This window comes from Acomys minous (genome assembly GCF_964271855.1).
Source record: "Acomys minous genome assembly, chromosome: 14".
Taxonomy (NCBI): domain Eukaryota; kingdom Metazoa; phylum Chordata; class Mammalia; order Rodentia; family Muridae; genus Acomys; species Acomys minous.
Window position 1 is genome coordinate 46,340,831 of NC_140496.1, and position 22,988 is coordinate 46,363,818.

The 22,988-nt window shown below is 46.2% G+C and overlaps 1 protein-coding gene across 6 annotated transcripts in view; it reads left to right on the top strand.

Moving 5' to 3' along the window:
* Positions 1-22,988, top strand: part of GAB1 (GRB2 associated binding protein 1) — a 115,862-nt gene that overhangs the window by 58,474 nt on the left and 34,400 nt on the right. For all 6 annotated transcript variants that reach the window (XM_084756784.1, XM_084756787.1, XM_084756788.1 and 3 more), the window contains exon 2: positions 21,145-21,439. In XM_084756784.1, coding sequence (XP_084612910.1) covers positions 21,145-21,439 — 295 coding nt within the window. The remainder of the gene's footprint in view (positions 1-21,144; positions 21,440-22,988) is intronic.

The following is a 22,988-nucleotide window of genomic DNA, read 5'->3' on the forward strand; positions in this document are numbered from 1 at the left end:
CTTTACTTAAAAAACAAAACAACAACAAACAAAAAAGTAAATCAACTTGAATCTACACTGAAATGTGAAAAAAAAAATGCTTGAAAAAAAAAAGGAGACGTAAACAGAGATAACCTTCCAAGTGAAGGGAGGTCAAAGGTCATTTGTGCCGGTCATGTTAACACACACATGGCCGGTCATCTCAGGACTCTGGATGTTGAGGCAAGAGATTGATGCATTCCAGGCCAGCCTTGCCTGCATAGTAGAGACCCCGCCTCAGAAAAGGCAAACAGAAAGGTCCTCCGATGTGCTTCGGGAAAGCAGAAGACATGATGTGAAAACGTGAGCTATAGATGAAAAGAGAATGGGAAAGAGAGAGGGAGATGAGAAGGGGGAGGGGGAGACATACTCAGGGGAAGATGGAGGCTTCTCAGGGGTGTCCAGTGTCCACATCCACATGGACCATTCAGGGTCCAGTTTAATCACTCCGCTTCCAAGGAATGTGTGGCTCTTGTTTGATTCTTTTCTGCCGAAAAGGCAAATTTTCAGCACCAAGTCAAGTAACCAGATGCTGTAAATGTCACCTCAGGAATCCCCACCCCCTCCCCCATGCATACATAACCATCAGACTTTATTTAGTTCTTAAAGACACCTGGCTGGCCACTCACAGTTGCTGGCTTTGTTTTGGATTTATCGAGACAGGGTTTCGCTGTCCCGCAACTGGCTCTGTGGACCAGGCTGGCCTCGAACTCACAGAGATCCGCCTGCCTCTTCCTCAGGCAGAGTGCTGGGATTAAAGGCGTGTGCTAGCTACAGTTGCTATCATCATTTGATAAACTTTTGAGCGCCTCTGTCCCCTCTGGTACCTCTGTGTCCTCACGTGGGCTTTCCAGTAGGAAAGGGACAAATGGTTATTTAGAAGACTAGAAAATGCTCTTTAAAACTTAATGAAATAGCTCTCTCTCTCTCTCCCTCCCTCCCTCGCTCTCCCCCAACCTCCCTCTCTCTCCCCTCTCCCTCTCTTCTTCCCTCCTTCCCTCTCTCTCCTCCCCTTCTCTTCACCCTTGCTGTGCATTGTGTCTGTGGATATGGGCCTGGAGTGAGGAGTGTGGCCAAGGATGGGTATTTGGTGCTGTCAGGGGACTGCAGTAATGGCCTCGCATGAGGATTGCGCGGTGAGGCGCACATTGATTACCTCATCTTATTAGCTGATGGAGATGTTCGAGAGGACAGGCTTGCAGAGCTTTTAAGCCTGTGTAGCTCCCAGGATCTGAGCCTAAGAGCTTGCTAATTGTCGTCTCCCAGAGGGACCATGGCAAGGGTAGTGGTGGGTTGGTCTGAGGGACCATGTTAGGGCACTTCCCCGTGTCCTTGGGATGCTTTAGGAAAGGCTAGGACCTACAGATCAACTTGAGTTTTCTTTTGTCGCAGTTGTAGGCTTTTTTTTTTTAATCACTTGTTTATTTTGTTTGTTTGTTTGTTTTTGTCCTCCTGTGCTAGAATTTGAGTTTGCTGAGGCAGATTTGCGCTAGTTCATTAAAGCGCCGCCCTTCCAGCTATGACAGCAGGGGCACTTGTCAGTACTCAATAAATATATTTGTAATGGAGTGAACAGATGAATGGATTAAATAAACATAACCACTGTTCCCAATAAAATGCCTCTCCCAGATGGGGGTAGGTTGCCAGTGGCATTATTTTAGATCCATTTTTGCTAAGAAGACTGTTGTCAATTTTGAATGATCTCCACTGAACAGATCCGCAGTTGGGTGTGCCAAAGGGAAACGCAGCTCAGGCTTTTGAGCGTTCATGATTTTGCAGGGCAAATGGCGCCTGCCAGGATGGCTAGGGCAGCAACCCAGACAGGGAAGGCTTCAGTCAGAACCCTTAACCCCTAAGAATGTCTGAGCGGACTCTGGAAAGTTTGCCGTTCTCCTTGTTGTAGGGTGATAATGCAGCAAGAGCTAAAAGTCTTTATAAACTTTTCTTTCAGCAAATTACACAACACATTGAACCATTATGTCATGTGTCATTTTTTGTTTGTTTTTAAAGATTTATTTATTATTTATACAGTATTCTACCCACCACAAGAAGGCACCAGATCTCATTACAGGTGGTTGTGAGCTACCATGTGGTTGCTGGGAATTGAATTCGGGATCTTTGGAAGAACAGACGGTGCTCTTAACCTCTGAGCCATCTCTCCAGCCCGTCATGTGTCGTTTAAGGCCTGACTTCCACACACTTTCTTAGGCCCTGGATAGAACAAGATGAACATACTGAGGAGGAAGGCAAGATGCAGGATGCAGGGGTTTGCTGGCTCCTGTGTCAGGGTTATTAGCTCCTATTCTTGAGTGGAGAGGAAGGGGACAAAGGGTAGATTCCAGCAGGGCCTACCTGTGTAGAATGCCTAAGTAAGTGCGTGGCGGGGGTCGTTGGGGCGGGGGGGGGGGGGGGGGTGTCCGAGTATTAGTTTTCTGTTCCTGCTGTAAATGACCTGTTGCTATCATAAAATGCTACAGTTGGCAGGGGAAAGGTTTATTTCTGTTTATGGTTCTGAAAGGATGGCGTCCCTCATGGCAGAGAAGACTTGGTTCCTGGTGGGAACACCAAGAAACTGAGTCATCGCATTGCATCTTCACTTAGGAAGCAGAGAGAGAAAGAGAGAGAGAGAGAGAGAGAGAGAGAGAGAGAGAGAGAGAGAGAGAGAGAGAGAGAATGGGAAGTCAAGTCAGAACAGAATGCGGCAAAGTGACCCACTTCTTCCAGCAAGACTTTGACTCCCGAAAGTTCCATAACCTCCCCAACAGTGCCACCATTCTGGGCACCAAGTGTTCAAACACATGTGCCCATGGGAGACATTTCCTATTCAAACCACAACAGCTTTGGAAAGGCAACTAATTGGTGAGGTTAAAAAAACAAAAACAAACAAACAAACAAAAATAAAAAAAAATAGACTTCCGTCAGAGCCTGACTCTGAGAGCATTCGCTGTTGAGTGACATGAGGAAGGTGGCAAGAACACTAGACTAGCAGAGAAGCAAATATAAATCCTAGACTTTCTTGGGTCGTAGGGAATGTGCATCTATGGTCACAGAGCTGTGACTGCTTTGTTGATTTAAAGTTGATGCAAACTTCAAAATTAAAGGGCGATTAAAAGTCTAGATCCAGCCGGATAAGTGGCACATGCACTCAGGGAGTGTGGATCGCTGTGAGTTCGAGGCCAGTGTGGTCTACAAAATCCAGGGCAGCCAAGGCTACACAGAGAAATCCTGTCTCGAGATAGGGGAGAAAAAAAGGTCTAGATAGAGCAGATAGAACTCAGAAGGGCACGAGGAGCCACAGAGAGAGCAGAGAGAAAAGTAATATTACCAGAGAGTTAGTTGGCGTAAGCCTGAGGAAATAAGGCGCAGGTTAAGGGTGTGGCCTGAAGCTCACCAAAGGAGGGAAAACCATATCAGGAGAAGGGCAGTGAGATACAACACAGGTCAAACGTCATAGGTGACATGTGAGCATGCTGTTTTTCTTGTAAACACATAATTTCTTCCTTTTAAGCATATTCACCATAAATTGACTTTTTCCCAGATGTTTCGCATCTACCTTTGGTTTAAGTGAGTTGAAGGGCGCAGGAAAGAAGAATGCAAATAATAAATGCCACTTTTGAAAACTTCTCTCAAGTCCGGTGGGCAACAGAACGCCGGGAGAGCAAGCATCGAGAAGCACTTCCGGTGACACAGGCAGCCGCCTTTGGAAGGAAGGGAGGTAGTGGGTCCTCCCCTCCCCAAACACAGATGGGCAGAGGATGAGGTGAAGAGGGAAGAGGGGTAGATCCAAGCTTAACCAGACAGGGAGACGGGTACCTCCGAAGAGAAACCAAAGCCTAGGCTTACTTCTACCGTGTGTAGAACTGGGGTGCAGGACAGACACCTGGGACGGCCTGGGACAGCCTGGGACGACGGCGATGGCGACGTTGCCTCGGAAGCCGCTTCATACTTTGACTCTGCTCGTGGATAGGTTTAATAGAACAATTGAAGACAAACATTCGCATTTGGTGAGTGTTGTTTAACGTTCTAGGAGCTTGTTAGATGGTACAGACTCAGTCCGTGCCCACAGTTTGTTTACAAATTGTGATTTGAGGAGAGAAGTTTAATTTAGAACCGTGTGTTTTAAAAAGAAAAAAAAATTCTTGGGGTCAGGGAAATGATAACCCGATTTTGATTCCTGGAACTCACATAAAAAGCTGGACGCGTCCGTGCATATTTGTAATTCCATCGTTCTCGCTGTGAGATGGAGACAGGAGAATCTCCAGGCTCTGGAGCCAGCTAGCCTGGGGGTCAGCATCGTAACAGAAACAAGAGACCCTGTCTCAGAAACAAAGAGGAAGGTGAGAACAGACTCCCGGAAGTCGCCCTCTGACTGCCACACATGCGCATGAGCACATTTCTAAAGATTCGTTCTTGAAGAGATGATTTGCGTGGTTTTTTTCCCCCCAGTCCAACTACTAGGGAGTAGCGTCGGTTCTTCCCTGCGTAGCCCAGTCTGCTGTTACACTATAAATACATCACTTGCTGCCAATCAGATGTCCAAATGCAACAGCTGCCACTTCTGTGTTTTGTTCTTTGTTACTCATTTTAATGAATAATTTGAACTGACTCCAAAACATGAACTTACACATATAAGCATGCTTTGAGGCTTGTATCATGTGTTTCAAACTGAGTGATGACATCATTCTCTAAATATAGTGAGTTTTAAGAGAGTGAATTATTTGAGCTGTTTTCCCCACCATAAATAATTTGGCAGGAAGACAGAGAGAAGAAGAGACAAGGGATAAAACAACTCAAGGAGCTACGTCTGAGAATAGAGAGCCGGGGAAACTTGCGTACCTCCTTCCTCCTGACGCATACCTTTTGGGAGGTCTTGGCTGAGATTGGCTTTTCTGGTAGAGAGCCCAGGCAGTGACATGCGTGTCCTTCTGTCTTCTGTAGTGTGTCCTGCTGCTAAAGGGTTTAGGTTCAAAGGGGAAGGAGAGCTGAACAGGGAAGCTGGTGGCCTCAGCCTTCTCGGTCCCCATCTGTCTTTCGCGGCACAGCAGTTGAAAGGCAGGAAAATCCAGCCTTCATCGTCCTAGCATTTGCTTGATAAATATAAGCTCTGTGTGCCCTGTCTGCCCTGATTTCAGCTGCTGTCCCCTCGCTTCCTTCAGAGAAGCTGGCAAGCATCTTCCAAGCTGATGCTGCATCCTTGCAAGGTGTGGCAAGACGTGGTCGTAGGTCACAGAGGCTCATCCACTGTGGAACCGGCCAAAGGGCTAGCGCCACTGTGCTTCTGTAGAAGGTGACACGGTGCTTCGATGGGAATACTTTTGTATGACTTTTCTCACTTGACTGTTGTACAGTTCTGCGAAACACAATTCCTACTGGTGCCGGGGGAGTTTTCTGTGCCCTTAAACATATGGGAGGAAACGTAGGATCGCCTCTGAGACGAGAGTGGTGGTGCATTCTGGTTTCTTAGGAACAAAGACATTGAGCGACCCCATCATTTAAGGCCCGACGTTATATCCAGTACGTGGGCCTCACCTTCAGCCATCGCTCCTGTGTGTTTTGTTCTGCACATGTGCCTCTCGTATAACTGTGCCTGTCTGTCTTGGGAACCTGTGTCACTAGTCCCCAGGGGTTAGGAGTCTCCAGATGGGCTTTGTATGCCAGCCAGCAGCCCTCTCTGTCGTCCCGTCCATCAGGAGCTGTGTGTGTATTGGTGGGGATCTCTAATATAAAAGAAACTGCTGGTTTCAAAAGGCAGCTGTGGTGGAGGATGAGGTCATAGGCAAACCATGCAACCCCTTTCTCCACAGAAAGATCCCCACAGAGATAAATGTGCTTCTGGAAGAGCCACACCACCTCGCCTGCTGCTGTCCCCAGCTTGCTTCACTTTGCCTGCACCTGTGGAGAGTGATCCTATGACCTCCGGAGCCCTGCTTATAGACATGTTTTTAGTTTAATTATTCATGTCTAGGACACACAAAAACCAAAAATGAGGGGCCAGGCTATTTCGGCCTGGATACCAACAAGCCGGTGAATTATTGTCTTATCTCTGGAGAAATCCACATAGAAACTAGACACAATCTAGAGATGAGGGCTTTTCCTTATAAGGTAAGGATCACCGGCCAAAGGTGCTCAAGGAAGCAGCTTGCCCAAGGTGTAGACACCAGGCAGTCACTGGGTCAAAGGTGCTTACCAGGAACTCCAGTCTTCTTCCTGAGCTGTAGAAGATGGAAACAACCTCCGGGTTTATGGTTTGTTTTCTGCCACTGTCCTGTTTGTTTTTCAGATTTGTTTGGTTTGGATTTTTTGCGGTGTAGCCTGTTTTAAGCAGTCCCTGCATACGCTCCACTAGGGGGCAGACATATCTTCATTCCTGTGCCCCAGACACTTGGGGCAAATCTTTCTACATAGTTAGGTTTCATATAATGATTTTTAGTTTGCTTTTCCTTTATTTAAGGTCTATTCATATCTATACAAGTTCAACGGCCATTGCTCGGTTCGTTAGTACACGATGGTACAGCCATCATCAAGACACTTAAGGATCACTTATCGGCGACTGTCTTGATGCTTAGCGTTCATCTGTGCATGGGGACATTAATTCACTCATTCGCGCTCCATTCTGTTGGGTTATCGTGTGTTGGGTTTTGAGAGTAGAACAGCAGTGAGGGAGGGCAAGATGTGGGAAGCCTGGAAGCCATTTGGTGAGAGGACTACGCTGTGAGAAAAGAGGTGGGGGGGAGAAGGGGGGAGGGAGGTTCACAATAACAACGGCCTTGTAAAGTTTCTAATTTTGATTATTCTCTACAAACTACAAAAACAAAGAACCAGCCTACTTGTGCACCTACATTTCAATGCTGAGGAAGCTAAGACAGGAGGATTGGGGGTTCGAAGCCAGCTTGCACTCCTTAGTGGTACGCTATCTCAAAAGACTGAGGGCTGGGATTACAGCTTGGTGTAGAATATATGTGTGTATCATATATGTGTGTATTTATATTATTCTTTATATTCACCCGCTAACTTTTCAATTTTACTATTCTTCAAAGTGAGCTTGATAACGAAAACAATACTACTTGCCTAACATTAGCTCGGAATGCTTGCCCGAAACACGGGACAACCTTCAGAAAAGAAAGTTCCACCCCAGTCATGTAAGAGATGCGGACATTAGTAGGTTATCACTTCCAAGTAAAGGGCTGAGCTGTGACAAAAAGATTTTTCCTTCTCTAATTTTTTTTTTAATTGCTAAATTTTTAAGATTTCTTAAAATCACAGAGGAATAAAAGTCGACAGTATCTGAACGTTTATCTCACAGTGACACACTGAGAAGATGCTCGGCTGCACCTGCCAGGGCCTTGGTGAGACTTGTCTTGAGATTACCATGTTGGGCAGCGTTAGGGCTTTTGTTGGGAGTATTTTCCCTGCTTTGATTGAAAACACCCTGCTTCTCAAGAACAGAATTAGAAGCTTGGTGCGGCGGCGGTGCACACCTTTGGTCCCAGCACTCAGGAGGCAGAGGCAGGGGGAATTTCTTGAGTGTGAGCCCATCCTGCCCAGGCCTAAATAATAAGCCCGGTCTAGAAAAGCAAAAGCAAGCAAACAAAAGCACAGGATTAGAATTTGAGTGGCCGTCTTGCACATGCCTACACCCATTGTGCCAGATGGCATGTGGGGACTTTTCATGTGTCCGTACTCCATGGCTTTTCCGTGTGAAGAATGAGGCCAGGGAAGGGGGGCAGGGAGACCTGGGTGGCGAGTAGATGTGCTGAGTGAAAAAACACAAGCGGGACATCCTGGGGCTCAGGTCCCTCCATCACATCCTGGAGCAGGGAGTTGTTGTAATTTGGAGCATTCTAGTTAAAGGGAGGCAACGTGTCATTCTTGTTCTTTCCTGCTTGCCTTCCCTCACCCCTAACCGACTCCTCCTTCTTTCTAGTTAAACATCAACGATTGCATATTTAATGTAAAAGAGCAAAACATGAGTGTCGGTGGTGTCCTGTGGGATGTCCGGGAGACATCTCCACAAGCCCAAAGCCAGCCCTGCGGTCTGATCTCGGGGGCTATATTTAGACGACTGTGTGGATCCTGTATTTTTTTTTTAATGCTGTAAACATGTTGATGTGGTTATTTTTAGCTTTCACAGACTCTAGTGAACTTCTGAGCTGGCCAGTAGACAGAGGCAGTTGTGGCTGTCGCCCGCACCTCAGATACTCCTCTTTGTCAATGGCTCTGATTGTCCCAGTCCGTTACCGATGCATTCAGAGCGTGTTAGCCTGTAGGCTGTCTGACATTAACTGCACAGTACGGCTGCATGCAGGGGACCGCACATCTGTCTGGTGGGGCGTGTTTAGTGTCTATGAACTGCGTGGCTTTGGCCATGGTTTCGACTCGAGTTGAAGATGCATCAGGTGCCGCCGCTTGGCGGAAGCCTCTAACCCTTTTCTCATCACACCAGCCATGCCGTGGTCCTCCAACAGCGCCGTGTGCCTACAGATCCTTGCTCTTGTTTTTATTATCTTCAGCCCACTGGGCTACATTCCTGTCGGCCAAAGGTTACGAGGCGTCTGTGTGGTGAAGAGGGTGATGGAAAGCTGAAAGGAAACAGGAAGATGGGGCTCGGTTTGGATCCACAACATTGAATGGGCGTAGCACTCCCATGTTTTCCAAAGAGTCAGTAATAGTCAACGGCTTTTCTCGTGTGACAAGAGCAGGCTTTGCTTGTCACAGGAACGGGAATCATTTTCCTTGAAGAGTCATGCCTGGATGCCTGGCATCAGTCATCACTTGAGCTGGCTCTGCCATGTTTGCGTTAGAGAACCTACCTCCTTCTCTGTGGAGGGACTGTTGTCCTGAGTTCCGCTTTGTATGCGATGCTTGTCTGTGGATAAGGTCAGATGTTTTATATGTTGTATGTCCTGTGTCTGAATGGGTGACTCAGGTGCATGACTTATCTCATTGAAGTATTTTCCCCAGGGAAACTCATAATTGCTTCATACCTTTCCGCCCAGAAGCCTTAAACCGAGTTGTGCGTTGAGAAGAAAGCAGTAATAGGCACCGTCCAGGCTTACTTCATATTAATAGCATTATGGCAATTTGAAATTTGTTTTGCTAATACTTTCAGTGATTCATGTCAAAGTGCTGTTTTTGGAACTGTGACTCAATTTTTGTTGTTGTTGTTGTTGTTGTTTTTGAGACAGCATTTCTCGGTGTAGCCTTGGCTATCCTAGACTCACTCTGTAGACCAGGCTGACCTCGAACAGCGATCTACCTGCCTCTGCCTCCTGAGTGCTAGGATTAAAGGCATCTACTACCATGCCCAATGTGACCCAATTTAAAAAAAAACATTTATTCATTACTTGTTTGTATGGATATGTGTGTATACCTAGTGTATGTATGCCTACCACTTGTGCAGGATCCCTTGGCATTTAAAAGAGGGCATCTTGAGCCAGGCTTGGTGGCACACATCTGTAATCCCACTTGGGGAGGCAGAGGCAGGTAGATTGCTGTGAGTTTGAGGCCAGCCTGGTCTACAAAGTAAGTCCAGGACAGCCAAGGCTACACAGAGAAACCCTGTCTTGGGGGGAAAAAAAGGCATATTATTCCCCTGGAGCTGGAATTATAGGCAATTAGGAGCTGCCGTGTAGCCGATAGGAACTGAGCCCAGGTCCTCCGCAGGGACAGCGTGTGCCTGCACTAACACAGCGCTGGCCTGCTGTGACCTGGCCTCACTGTGGCCATCCCTGCCTTATTATCATTGTGAATGCTCCATAGGAAGCTTAAAGTAAGCATGTTTTTATGTTTTGCTGAAAACTGGAAAAAACAAATAAACAAAACCACACATTTTACCCCAGAAATAAATCTTTAAGATTAAGAAGTCTTAGGGTTTTTTCAAAAGATAAGTATTTTTTTGATATTATTATTATTATTATTATGTGTATGCGTGTTTCTGTGGGGGGGGGGCTTGTGTACTTGTGTGCAGATGCCTGTGGAGGCTGGAAGATGGTGATGAGCCCCCTGCACAGGAATTATATATGGCTGTGAGCTGTCCCCTATGGCTGTTGAGAGCAGAACTCAGGTCCGCTGCAGACCACACTCACTCTGGACTTCTGAGCATCTCTACAGCCAGAAGATTAGGAAAGGAAAAAAAAAAATCAAGATTGTAGCCGGGCGTGGTGGCGCACGCCTTTAATCCCAGCACTTGGGAGGCAGAGGCAGGCAGATCGCCGTGAGTTCGAGGCCAGCCCGGTCTACAAAGTGAGTCCAGGATGGCCAAGGCTACAGAGAGAAACCCTGTCTCGAAAAACCAAAAAAAAAAAAAAAAAAAAAAAATCAAGATTGCTTTTTCATCCCTCTTTTCCCCCACAAGACAGGATTTCTCTGTGTAACGTAGTCTTGGCTGTCCTAGGCTCACTTTGTAGACCAGGCTGGCCTTGAACATAACCAGATCCGCCTGCCTCTGCCTCCTGAGTGCTGGGATTAAAGGCTTGTGCCACCACGCCTGGCTCTATTAATGTTTCGGCGGGGTGTTTTTGTTTATTTTTTATTTGGGTTTTGTTTTGAGCCTAGGCTATATAAGATTCTGTGTAGCTTTGTGTCAACTTTTCCTGGGGAGACAAAAAAAAAATACTGTTCAGCCTAGAAAGCTACTAACCATGGACAGAAGATGTGATATATCCAAGTCTAGCAAGGTGAACCAGTATGCTAAAAGGGTTCCTTAAAGGGGCATCATGGACAGTTTGCAAGCACCCGAGCCACTATATCACTGATGGCAGTGTCTCTCTTGCTCCCAGTAGTGTTAACTGTCAGTCAGTCTTTGATGAGGGGTAGGTCCCATGAGCCCTTGCCTTCCTCTGTGATACAGTGTCACAGACCCAGTCTTGTGCAGAAGTCTATAGAAGTCACAATTTCTCCGAGTTATAGAAGGTGACGGCTGTGCCATGCCTAGGGGGACAGCATTCCAGAACAGTAGAGTACAACCTTGAACTTGAGGTGCCTCGGTTTCCACCTCCCAGATGCTGAGAGCACACGCATGAGCCAACATGCCAGGTTTTATATGGTGCTGGGTGTCCAACTCGGGCTTCCATGCACGGTAGGCAATAGTGGTTAATGCTCTGGTCCTGTCACTACCGCCTCTTTTGGTGTGTTTGAGGCTCATGATGATGCTTGTGCCCTCCAGCTCTGTTCAGCTAGATGGGTTGGGTCTCTCTACCTGGGCATTTAATCCACCTCTGCCTTTCCAGGAAGAGGAGCCGTATTACATACTTGCTCTTCATTGGCTGCAAACTCATGCTAGCTCTCAACTGGCTGGATTGCGTTGAACCTGCAGCTGCCTCTTGCCTAGAACTGCGGCAGGCTGAATGTTGCTCTCCAGACACGGAGCGCCTTCATCCCAGTGTGGAGGACGGCGAGAAAGAGAAGATAACTGTGAACCCAAGGCAGGCTGGCTTCTCTTCTTCTCTGTGGCCTTGAGCTACGCTGCTGCCCAGATCTCGTCCAGTTCACGTAGAAAGAGGCATGGTTATCTTTTCCCAGCGCCATCTTGGTCAGAGTTAAGAAAGTCTGTAGACATGTGCCAACCGATCGGAAATGCAACTAGATGCAAGCAGGAGTTAGTGTTCACTGGTAAGAGAACACCCCAAAAAGGTCCCCCAAAGTGCTCTGGTGAGAATTAGCGCTAGGAGATGTCTGGCTTGGCAGGTTGGTAACTCCGTTGCCCTGCTAGGAGGCCAAAGTGGAGCAGCCTCCTTACGAACTGTAGTCTGTAGTAAGCAATAGGGAAGTAAAGACCTGTTTAGTGTAGTCTGTGCCTATCACTCCTTAGCCCGTCCTTCCCCCCCCCTCCGCCACCCCCACTCCCACCACCCTTACCCCCACCATCATCCCTACCCCCCACTGCCATCCCTACCCCTCCCAACACCACCCCTACCCCCCACCCCCAGGAAAAGCTCTGCTTGCTTTCATCAAATTCTCAAAGCCAGTTCATGTCTCACAGGGGGAAAAAAAAGTTTTAAGTACAACTTTTTATATTAAACACCAAGACGTTTCTGTCGTAGCTGTGCCTGCTTGATTTACTGTAGAATTTATACTCCGGCCTTCAGAGAGACAGCAGTTTAGCCACTGTGTCCAGAGAGAGGAAACTGTCCACACAAGACTTGCTCAAGCTCTCTAGCTGCTGCGCAGTTTGGTTTGGTGGCCGTGGCTGTTGTCCTCCGGTAGAGCCCCTCACGCTTTCCACAGGTGGCAAACCCGCTTTCATCCAGACGAAGCACGTGACCCCTCATATTTAGAAGTTCACCCGACTGTTCAGGAGCTGAAACGAGCCGTCGTGCTGCAGTTTTGGGTTTTTTTTTTTTCCCTCAGCATGTTCTTCTGTTTATATTACTAAGCTAAAGTTAGCACAAATAGGGCAAGGCTAGAAAATGGTGACCGTGGTTTGAAAACAGGAAATTTTAGGCTTCTGTGTGTGTGTGGAACAGACGGTGGAAGTTCCCACGAAGCCAGCTTTTTCCTAATTTAGCTCTAAGAGAGAAGATAATGCTTCCTGGAAAACAACGGAGCGTTTTCAAGCACACAGCTTTCTTTTGTCCCTGTCCATGGGTAGTTTGTTTTTCTTGATTTCGCTTACACTTGGAGCAGTATTTTGGAAATTGAGTAGTTTTGGTGGAGAAAGCAAATCCCTAGGCATGTACTTTATGTTTTTAGGTATTTAAGCATTTGAGTGTGTGACCTCTGGCTGGCATGGCTTTTGAAGCTGATGAGAATATTATGGGCCTTAGGTGGGGGAAGGGGAGCAGTGCACTCATCTATTTTAGGCGTTCCCAGCTTTGCTTGTTTGTTTGTTTTTAACCCCTGAATCCAGTCCTCAAAACCAAGTCTCTGTCTAAGCCGTTTCCTGACTAGGCTGTTTCCAGATGTACCCTGGCGTTCTGTGTCTGAGAGAAACGTGAAATTTGCTCACTAATTGCAGACGGACAAGAAAATGGCATTTCCAGGCAACACACACTTTTTGTTTCCCATATACTGTTCCTAGATTTTTTTTAAAAAGTTATTTTCTTTTTTAAAGCCTTTTTAGGCATAAACTCAAAATATATAACATTTGGAGTTATACAAGTAATAAATGGAAGGCCGTTGAGAAGATTATATTTACTAAAATATATAAAACACATGCAGCGTGTAGGAACCTCTCACCTGTGGCACAGAGTCATCAGTTAACAGTGGGATCTTTTCTCTAAACTTGTGCATGTGCAAACGTAACTATTTCAGACAAATAGAGCTGTAACTCATGTACAAGTGTGCAGCTTTTGTTTTGTTGTTTGAGACAAGGTCTCAACAGTCTAGGCTGGCCTATAATCAATCTACTGTATAGCAGCCCCGTCTGACTATTCATGGCCATCCTCCTGCCTCGGCTTCTCAGGTACTCAGCTTACAGGCAGACATGAACCAAGCAACTTTTCCCTCCCATGTAACAGTTGTCTTGGTGGCATTTTTCATGTGTGTTCTGTATTTTTTAAAAAAACGTTTTATGTATTTATTATACAGGTGCTACACAATTTAACCATTTTCCTGCCCTTCAACTTTAGTCTAACTCCTATCATTAAAAAATTCAGTGTTCTCAGACAAATGTGATGGCGCATGATGTTAATCCTAGCACTCAGGGGAAAGAGGCAGGTGGATCCATGAGTTCAAGGCCAGCCTGGTGTACAGAGCAGGTTCCAGGACAGCTAAGGCTACACAGAAAAACCCTGTCTTGGAAAAAAACAAAAATTAGTGAAGATAAGATTCAGCGTTCTCGCTAGCCTCCGTGGCCAACAGTGCAATCCCATCACTCGGGAGGCAGGACCAGGACCTATCCTTTACTAGATAGCAAGTTAGAGGCCACCCTAGCTACATGAAACTGAACTCAACAGTCTAAGACCAAGGAACAAGGTCTTTATTATCTTCATGGCAAATTTACAGACTTCTGAGATCACATGTAAAGTTTGTACTCTGTCCATCAAAGAACTTTCAGGTCATAGTCACCTCCCCTCTCCAAAATATCAAGTGTATTATACTTTTCTTTTCTATTTATTTATTTATTTATTTATTTATTTATTTATTTATTGTTTTCCCAGACAGGTCTTCTCTGTGTAGCCTTGGCTATCCTGGATTCCCTTTGTACACCAGGCTGGCCTCAAACTCACAGCCATCCGCCTGCCTCTGCCTCCCAAGTGCTGGGATTACAGGTGTGCTCCACCACGCCCAGCTCGTGTGTTGTACTTTTAGTAGACTTTCTCCCCGACACCTTCTCAGGAGAACGTGGGCTAATGAGGTGCCTGTGACCATTTGCATCTCATCCCTAGACTCTTTTTTAGGCCTCGGCAACTACCGAGGGTCCCGGTGAATTCTCCTTAGCTTCCCTAAGCAAGTAGGGCTGTGGATGCTGTCTCCCAGGAGCACAGCAGATCAGCCAACAGCAGGTGCCTTTGTCGGGGAGGGAGTTGGTGGGCTTGTTTCGTTTTGTTTTGAGACATGGTTTCTCTGTATAGCCCTGGCTGTTCTAGACTCGCTTTGTGTAGACCAAGCTGGCCTGGAACTCAGAGAGAGCCGCCTGCCTCTGCCTCCGGAGTGCTGGGATTATAGGAATACACTGCTGCCACAGCCACCACCACCACCACCACCACAACAACAACAACGTGTTGAGTTGGGGGCTTTAAAGTGGGTTTTGAAGGAAGTTCACTACTGGGTAAGAGATGCCGGTCTGTCAGGGTGCAAACAGAAAGAAAATGAAGTGTAGTGGCGTGGAAGGGAGAGCGTGGGGCACAACCTCGTTTGGAAGATGTGCGCTCACGGGCCATTGTGTAACACACTTGGACGACAGTAACTTCACACTTCAGGTTTCTTGCTCTGAGATCTTTTCACTAAGTTCACTGGCCTCTGTGGTGATTTTGATGGGCAGAGAATACTAGATCATCTTATCAAGGCTTTCAAGATCCTAACAATTTGAGAATTGTTATTGCTGATAACAAAAAAATAAAAAAAATAGAAGAATGGGCTGGGCTGGAGAGATGGCTCAGAGGTTAAGAGCACTGCCTGCTCTTCCAGAGGTCCTGAGTTCAATTCCCAGCAAACACATGGTGGCTCACAGCCATCTATAATGTGATCTGATGCCCTCATCTGCAGATAAAGCACTCATAAACAATAAATAAATAAATAAATAAATAAATAAATAAAAGGAATGGGCTGAGTCTGGTTAGGGAAGCAGCTCAGAAGCATTCGGACGAAGTGCCAAGCATTTGCAGGCTGGCTGCCCTGTGAACATCACGCATATACCTCGGTGGAGCTCACCCTAGTAGCTTAGAAGCCTATTTTCAGATCTCGCTAAAGCATGACAGGTCTGCCTTCAGCTTAGCATAGCCGAATTTGCCTAAATGTAGAAAATGCTTATACAGGCAGTGCTTTTCTTTTTTTTTTTTTTCTGTTTTTAAAGAATTATTTATTATATCTGAGTGCTCTTTCTGCATGTACACCTGCAGGCCAGAAGAGGACATCAGATCCCAGTATAGATGGTTGTGAGCCACCATGTGGTTGCTGGGAATTGAACTCAGAGCCTCTGGAAGAGCAGACAAAGCTCCTAACCACTGAGCCACCTCTCCAGCCCCAACAGGCAGTGCTTTTCAACTGAAGCTCATAGACACTTCTCGAATGTTTAGAGGTTGAAAGCAGATTAGTTGAATATTTATGCACCACTATCGTCTCCTGACAGTTCTTGAAAAGGCCAGGCAGGTTGTACCCAGACCGGTATCCCTGGCCTGTGTCACCCGTGGATGGTACGGAGAAGAGGTCTGAGCAAAGTCCTGGGTGGATCCTGCGCCGAGGAACAGCACATGTTAGGGTCAGAGAGAGAAAAGGAGACCCCAGGAGGATGGCAAGCCATTGAGGTGTGGCCCGGACGCTGGGAAGATACAGGTCGGGCTATTATGCCCTGTCAGAGAATTTGGGCTCTCTCTTGTAGAAAGTGGACAACCAGGAAGCAGAGGGAATTGGTGTCAGAGTGCAGCACATCTAAAATGTCATTAATATACAGATCCACTCATGTGGGTGCTACACTGTCCATTCGGCTTGAAACTGGAGTAATTGTTGTATGTAAGACACGATAGCGACACCGTTACGTTGTTAACCTTATGGATGCAGTTTCATCGTGAAAGCCCAATAGTTAAAATGGTTTTCTCACAAGACTTTTATGTCAAGCTGATCTGAGCGTTTGCTTTTGAAGGTTTCAAGAAAACTTATCTGCTTGGTCTGTTACTCAAGCAAGCTTGGAAGGCAGTATACAGCTGTCTCTGGGGCTACCGAGACAGCGGGGATAAAAATAGGACAAACATTAAGAATCCCAGATATTTTCAGATAACAAAGACTGATTTGTGCGGGGCCTGTTTTGCGCTGGGGACAAAACAGAGAAGCCTTTGTGCTGGGATTAGCCAGCGTGCTGATGTCAGATCTCCTGTCAAGCATCGAGCTTTATTCTGACTAAATTGTGCTTTGTCCCACCATCCAGAGAACCTCTGTATCGGCCTCGTTAAAGTGTGAGTTTATGTAATTGCTTTTGTTTTTCCCGTTTCGTCGGTGCCAGAGTCAGTGAGAGTGGCTCATTTTGTGACCGAGACAAACATTCACATTTGGACCATGTTAAAAATAAATAAATAAATAAATAAAAAGAGGCAGGTGCTGCCTGGCGCGGTTCTGCGTTTCAGGGCTGCAGTTTCCTGTCTTAAGAGTTCATGTCTCAGAGGGTGTCTACTCAGCCCTGAATCTCTGGCCGGCTGTGGCTCCTGCAGTTTCTAAAGGCCTTCTGGGTGCTGCTGATGGGAAGGACCAAATGAGGAAAACTGGTTCAACAGGTCTCAGAAAGGGATACTTCAGGCATCTTGAAGGCACACAGGAAGACCACAAACCCATTCTTTTCTGAGTTTGTAGTTCCCCCACCACCGTAGCAGTGTTCTGGAGCAGTTATTTACACGTGTTTTTCACGTGTATGTCCCGTTCAGGGCCTCTTTTCCTCACATAGAGGAAGTTTGGGAAGGTCTGATCTCATTTTAATGAGGCCATAAATTGCATTTCATATTCCACCAAACTGTACAACTTGATTTCCTTTGGGAATTCTGCAGGCGGCCAAGGAAGGAAAGGCCTAGAAGGTTGGGGAAGAAAACGTAGTAGACAGAGTTTGGCCTCAAAGACAGAAGACAGACATGATAGTTGATAAGTTGTAAGGGAGAAGAAAGGTTAGAAACTACAGTTAAAAGATTGTAGTGAGGCCGAGGGGACGCGCAGCTAAGAAAGTACATACGTGCAAGCATTAGGACCTGATGCGTTGGTTCCCCTATAACGAAACCCATGGAAAAACAAAACAAAACAAAACGGGGCGTGGAGGTGGGGGTGCCTATAAGCCCATCCCTGGAAAGGTAAAAAGAAGCAGGTGACTGGGGCTCAGAGGCCAGCCAGCCCAGCCTCCTTGGCAAGCTCCAGACCAGTGAGAGACAAATCTAAAAAAACCAAAACAAGATCTGCAGTGACGGAGGATGGCATTCAAGGCTGATCTCCACTCTTCACATGCTCACGTGTGCATGCACACACACACACTTAAAAAAAACATTAGGGGACCCATGCAGACCCAGCAGTGGACTTGTCCAGTGTGGGCCTAGTGGCCTTCCACAGCCCAGCAGCCTACGAGGCCCTCGCTGACATGCAGTTTAAAAGCGGATCCCTGTACTGCTCAGCCTGAGCCATTGGGGGAATGGATGAATTATGTTCAATGAATAATGTAGTAAGGCATTTCAGAAAGATTTCCTTGCGAGCCATTAAAATTTTAAAAAGTCATTTCTGTATTTAAAGACGGAGCCTCTTCAATCTGGAAAAATAAAAATCCCTACCCAGAGAGAGGCTCCTGTGGTAGACTTGCACAAACAATCCTGTTTTTTTCTTTTCCACTTCTCCACTGCTGTGTCGGGCTTAGTGGCTGTGGAGCTCTTTATAGGGCTGGCGCAGAGTCTTGCAGAGTCTCCCTGCGCTACCACAGCCACAAAAGGTGAGAATTTTACAAGAGTAGCCGTTGTTTATTTGAATTAAATAAACAGGTTTTTTTAGTCCAGGGCTACATTCGTGTGTACCTGTCACCTTAAGATTTCACTTGGAATGTCCACAGCACTCTATGCTTCCTTCTTCTGGCCACTTTCCATACTTCCTTGAGAAGTATCAATATCTGAAATATTGATGTGAGCAGCAGGGATATGTAGCTCAGTTGCTAAGAGTGCTTGCCTAAGCATGCAGGAAGCCCTGGGCTTGGTCCTCAGCTCCCCATAAAGCAAGTGTTTTCATGCTCATAATCTCAGAACCCAGGCAGATCAGGAGTTCAAGGCTAGCCTGAGCTACATGAAACCCTGTACACACACACACACACACACACACACACACACACACACACACACACATGCATGCACACACGTTAAGCTTTGCACATGGGTGTTTTTCAGTTTTACATATAGTTTTGTAAAGATGAGTGCCTAACCTTGTATCACTGTTTCTACAAGGCGTCTTGCCAGCATTGCTGTGTCCTTGAGTGTATGCATGGATGTGAAATGTTTCTTGCACTGTTGGCAGCTGCTACACTCCTTGAGGTTTACAGACTCAAGGAGCTTACTTTTCTTCTCACAAGTACCTGGTGCAGTATTTTTGGAATATTCAAGAACTCGTTGACTGGTTAACTCCTAGATTTTTTTTTCCTTACGTCATCTAATTGATATCATTTAAAGTATTTTTAAAATTGTATGATATAATTTAAAATATTTCTACCGTATGAAGCCTAAAGTTATCACCCAAGCTAATCCGTGTGTGAGAATTATTGGAGACTGGCATGGAGGTTGCCTGGGCCCCCTCTGTCACCACAGTAGACCCTGTTGTGTTTTTTTAGCACCTTCGTCCGAATTTATTATAATATTTGGCTAACGCAGAGGCTAAACCCAAAATACCTGCTAGAGAAATGGATATCATAGTAGTCATTAGTCCTTTTTGTCAATCATTTTCAGAATCAACCGAAGCTGTTTTTAAGTTTGTACTACAATGCCTTTAAGTTATAAACTTGCCACATTTGTGTTGCACAGAAGACGCAGAGCACTTGTCATTTTGCTTTTGGTGGTGGTTGTAAGCAATAGATGCTTTCTGATGAGCACACATCCTTGGGTGTTAATGAAGACACAGGAGTTCTTGAGTTGGGGGCCATCTTCCGTTAGCAGCACCAACACGAAGCTCATCTTGTTCTGATGAGACCGTAGAAGACCAAACTCCTATTGGGTGATGGATGGACTCTGAAAACACTGTGCACATGGGGCCGACTTTATCCCCGCTCATTACTGGAAGGAAGTACGCCATGGATGGGTACCGTTTACTAAAACTAAGCCACTGACATGCCGTGACACTGAGCAAAGCAAACCATAGGCGCACGTGACACCTCTGCAGTCACAGGAGGGATGCATGCCTCAGTCCTCCAAGCTCTCAGAGGGCCATCTTTGGGCAGCCTTGTCTTTAGTGTTCATCCTGGGGGTTGATGCATCTTAGAAGATGACTGAGACATCCCGCATCTGTCTATGCCAGAGGAAAAGACTCAAAAGAGCAGCGAGGCTTAGTTTGAGGTCCAGGGCCAGATTTGGAGAAGGGCCGGGGAGGGGTCAAAGGTGACAAGCCTGTCAGCCACCTAGTCCTGCTTTACCTAATGAGTACAGGCTTTAGGGGAGGTAGTGGTTAAGAGTTATACCCTCCTCTAAAAAAGTATTTCTAGATTTAGTTATTTAATTATATGCGTTGCATGATTGTGCATCTTATGTGCTCTGTCACACTTGGAGGTCTTACGATGGGTTGGAGCCCCTGGAACTGGCGTTACAGATGGTTGTGAGCTGCCATGTGGGTGCTGGGCACTGAACCTGGGTCCTCTGGAGGAAGAGCACACAGTGCTGTTAACTACTGAGTTACCTTTAAGATGATCCATTTCCCAGCCTTCTGTAGGATTGGCATTAAAGATGTAGAGGAAGGAAATATGTGAGTATAGATCCGTATTATGCACGCATGTGCATGTGCGGTGCACACACTAGGAAGGGAAGAATGACAGTTCAGGAATATAAGTCTCTATGGTTTGAGCAACAGAGTGGCCATTAGAAGGACAGCTCGTTGCCAGCATCCCATGGAAGCAAACCAGGAAAACATCCAAGCCTATTTCCCCACCTCCCCATTGTCTCACTCCTGAGAAAACAGAGAATTCCATGGTTTAAAATCTGTTGGAGTCTGATGAAGACCCACTATCAGTGTTCTTTTATGTGTAGGGGCCGGGGGACAGTGTGCATGTGTGTCAGCTCCTGGGGGCTCACAGAGGACATCAGGTGACCTGATCTGTCGCTCTCCACCTTATCCCTCTGATACAAGGTCTCTCGCTGAACACAGAGCTTGGCTGGTGGCCAGAAAGGCACCAGGGCATAGAGATGCGCACACCGCCACATCCAGCTTTGTGTATGGGTGTTGGGGGCCTGAGCTCATGTCCACATGCTTAGTAATAGACTCTTCCCTATCTTCTTTGACAATATTAAGATATGGAAAACCGTTTTTTTTTTTAAATGGTAAAATAACAGGCAAATTTACCATTTTCAACTAATTTTAAGTAACCAGTTCAGGGTTATTAAATACATTTCACATTGTTATACACGTTGCCTCCTTTTCTAGCATTTTTCTCTTCTTCTGCTCCAGCGTCACAACCACAACTCTGTGTTCTGTGTGCAGATTTAACACTGTAAACGTGTCACATAGCTGGACCGCAGCATTTGCCCTTTGTGCGTGGCTTCTTTCACTTATCATGGTGTCTGGTCCTGTTCTTTTGATAGATACCATTCCCCCACCCCCACCCCCACCCCCACACCCATCCCCCATCGCCCCCCCAACCCCACATCATTCGTCAGAACAGTTTTATATTTGGCTTCATTTGCTGTGTCGTAGAACTGAGACAAGATACTACAACTTTTTTCTTTTCCCACACAGTGCATTTATAAAATTAGCTTGATAACCGTGCTTCTCCAAACAGAAGGTTTGGTTCTGACAGCAAGCGGGTGTTTTGCTTGTTCCTAGGCGTGGAAGAGAAGGTGGTTTGTGCTGCGCAGTGGCCGTTTGACCGGAGACCCCGACGTCCTGGAGTATTACAAAAATGACCATGCCAAGAAACCTATCCGGATTATTGATTTAAATTTATGTCAACAAGTTGACGCTGGGTTGACATTCAACAAAAAGGAGTTTGAAAACAGCTACATCTTTGACATCAACACCATCGACCGGATTTTCTACTTGGTGGCAGACAGCGAGGAGGACATGAACAAGTGGGTCCGCTGCATCTGTGACATCTGTGGGTTCAATCCCACGGAAGAAGGTAGGTCCAAGGGTTCGCTCTGTTTGACTTATTAAAAGGAGTGTTTTGCCTGCATGTAGGTCTGTGCACTGCGTTCTAGCAGTACCTGTGGCAGCCAGAAGAGGGCACCGGATGCCCTGGGACTAGAGCTACAGATGGTTTTGAGTGGGAGCTGGGAATTGAACCTGGATCCTAGAGCAATAGCCAGTGTTCTTCACCAGTGATCCATCTCTCCAGACCCAGAGTTTAAGGTTTTGTTATTCAGTTTGAGCAGTCTCCACCACCATCACCACCACCACCACCACCACCACCCCTGCACTCTTTTTTTGGCTCTTAGTTTTAGAAATGTTACAAAATTCTTGGTTATTTCAGTTATATGTACCAACATTTTGTTTTCACAGTAGAGGGGACACTTAGGGCAGGCACTGGACTCTTCAGGCAGTCCAGGGAGAGGTTCTACAGGGTTTGAGAGACTTAACTGATAGGGGCCAGTATCTAAGTAGTTGTCCTCATAAAGAAGATGATGATAAAAAGTTATAAATTTTTGAGTTTTATTAATCTGGGGTGGGGGGAGCATGTGCATGCCACAGTGTGAGTGAAGAGGTCAAAGGACAACTTGTTGAAGTCTGTTTTCTCCTCCCACCGTGTGAATGGGCCCTGGAGACTGAATTCAGATCATCAGTCTTGATGGCCACGGCTCTGACCCTATTAAGCCATCTTGCTGGCTTGAGAACAGTTAGATTGATTTTTTTGTTAGAATACAAAGAAACAGGTTCCATGTGTCATCAGTTGTCATCATGACATATGTGTGACGTATGTCCCATGATGCTTTGTTCCTGTTGCCCCCCCCCCAACCCTTCCCTACCCTCGCCCTTTGACTTCCACAGGAAGTCCGTCATATGCATCCCATCGCCCTCATTTGCTCCCCCTCCCTTCTGACTCCCTCCCCCCTCGGCTGTCCCCCTTCCTGCTTTTATGAAAAGGACACATTTTAAATGACTGCGTACTAAGTGGTTTTCCTCCCTATATTTAATGATTTTTTTTTTTTTTTTTTTTTTTTTTTTTTTTTTTTGGTTTTTCGAGACAGAGTTTCTCTGTGTAGCCTTGGCTGTCCAGGACTTGCTTTGTAGACCAGGCTGGCCTCGAACTCACAGCAATCTGCCTGCCTAGGCTTCCCAAGTGCTGGGATTAAAGACATGCGCCACTGCGCCCTTGATCTTTAGATGTCAAAATCGGTTGGTTACAGTGTCAGCTTTTGCTTTAGAAACTAGCTTAACAGTGGCATTTGGAGATAAAACCTGAAAGCTGTAGCCACCTTTTTAGTAACAGACCTCTGAGGTCCTTAAAAATTGGTTACTAAGGGGGCTGGAGAGATGGCTCAGCCGTTAAGAGCACTGACTGTTCTTCCAAAGGACCTAGGTACAAGTCCCAGCACCCACATAGCAGCTCACAAAGGTCTATAAATCCAAGATCTGGCACCCTCAAACAGACATGCATGCGGCAAAATACCAGTGCACATAAAATAAAATAAAATAAAATAAAATAAAATAAAATAAAATAAAATAAAATA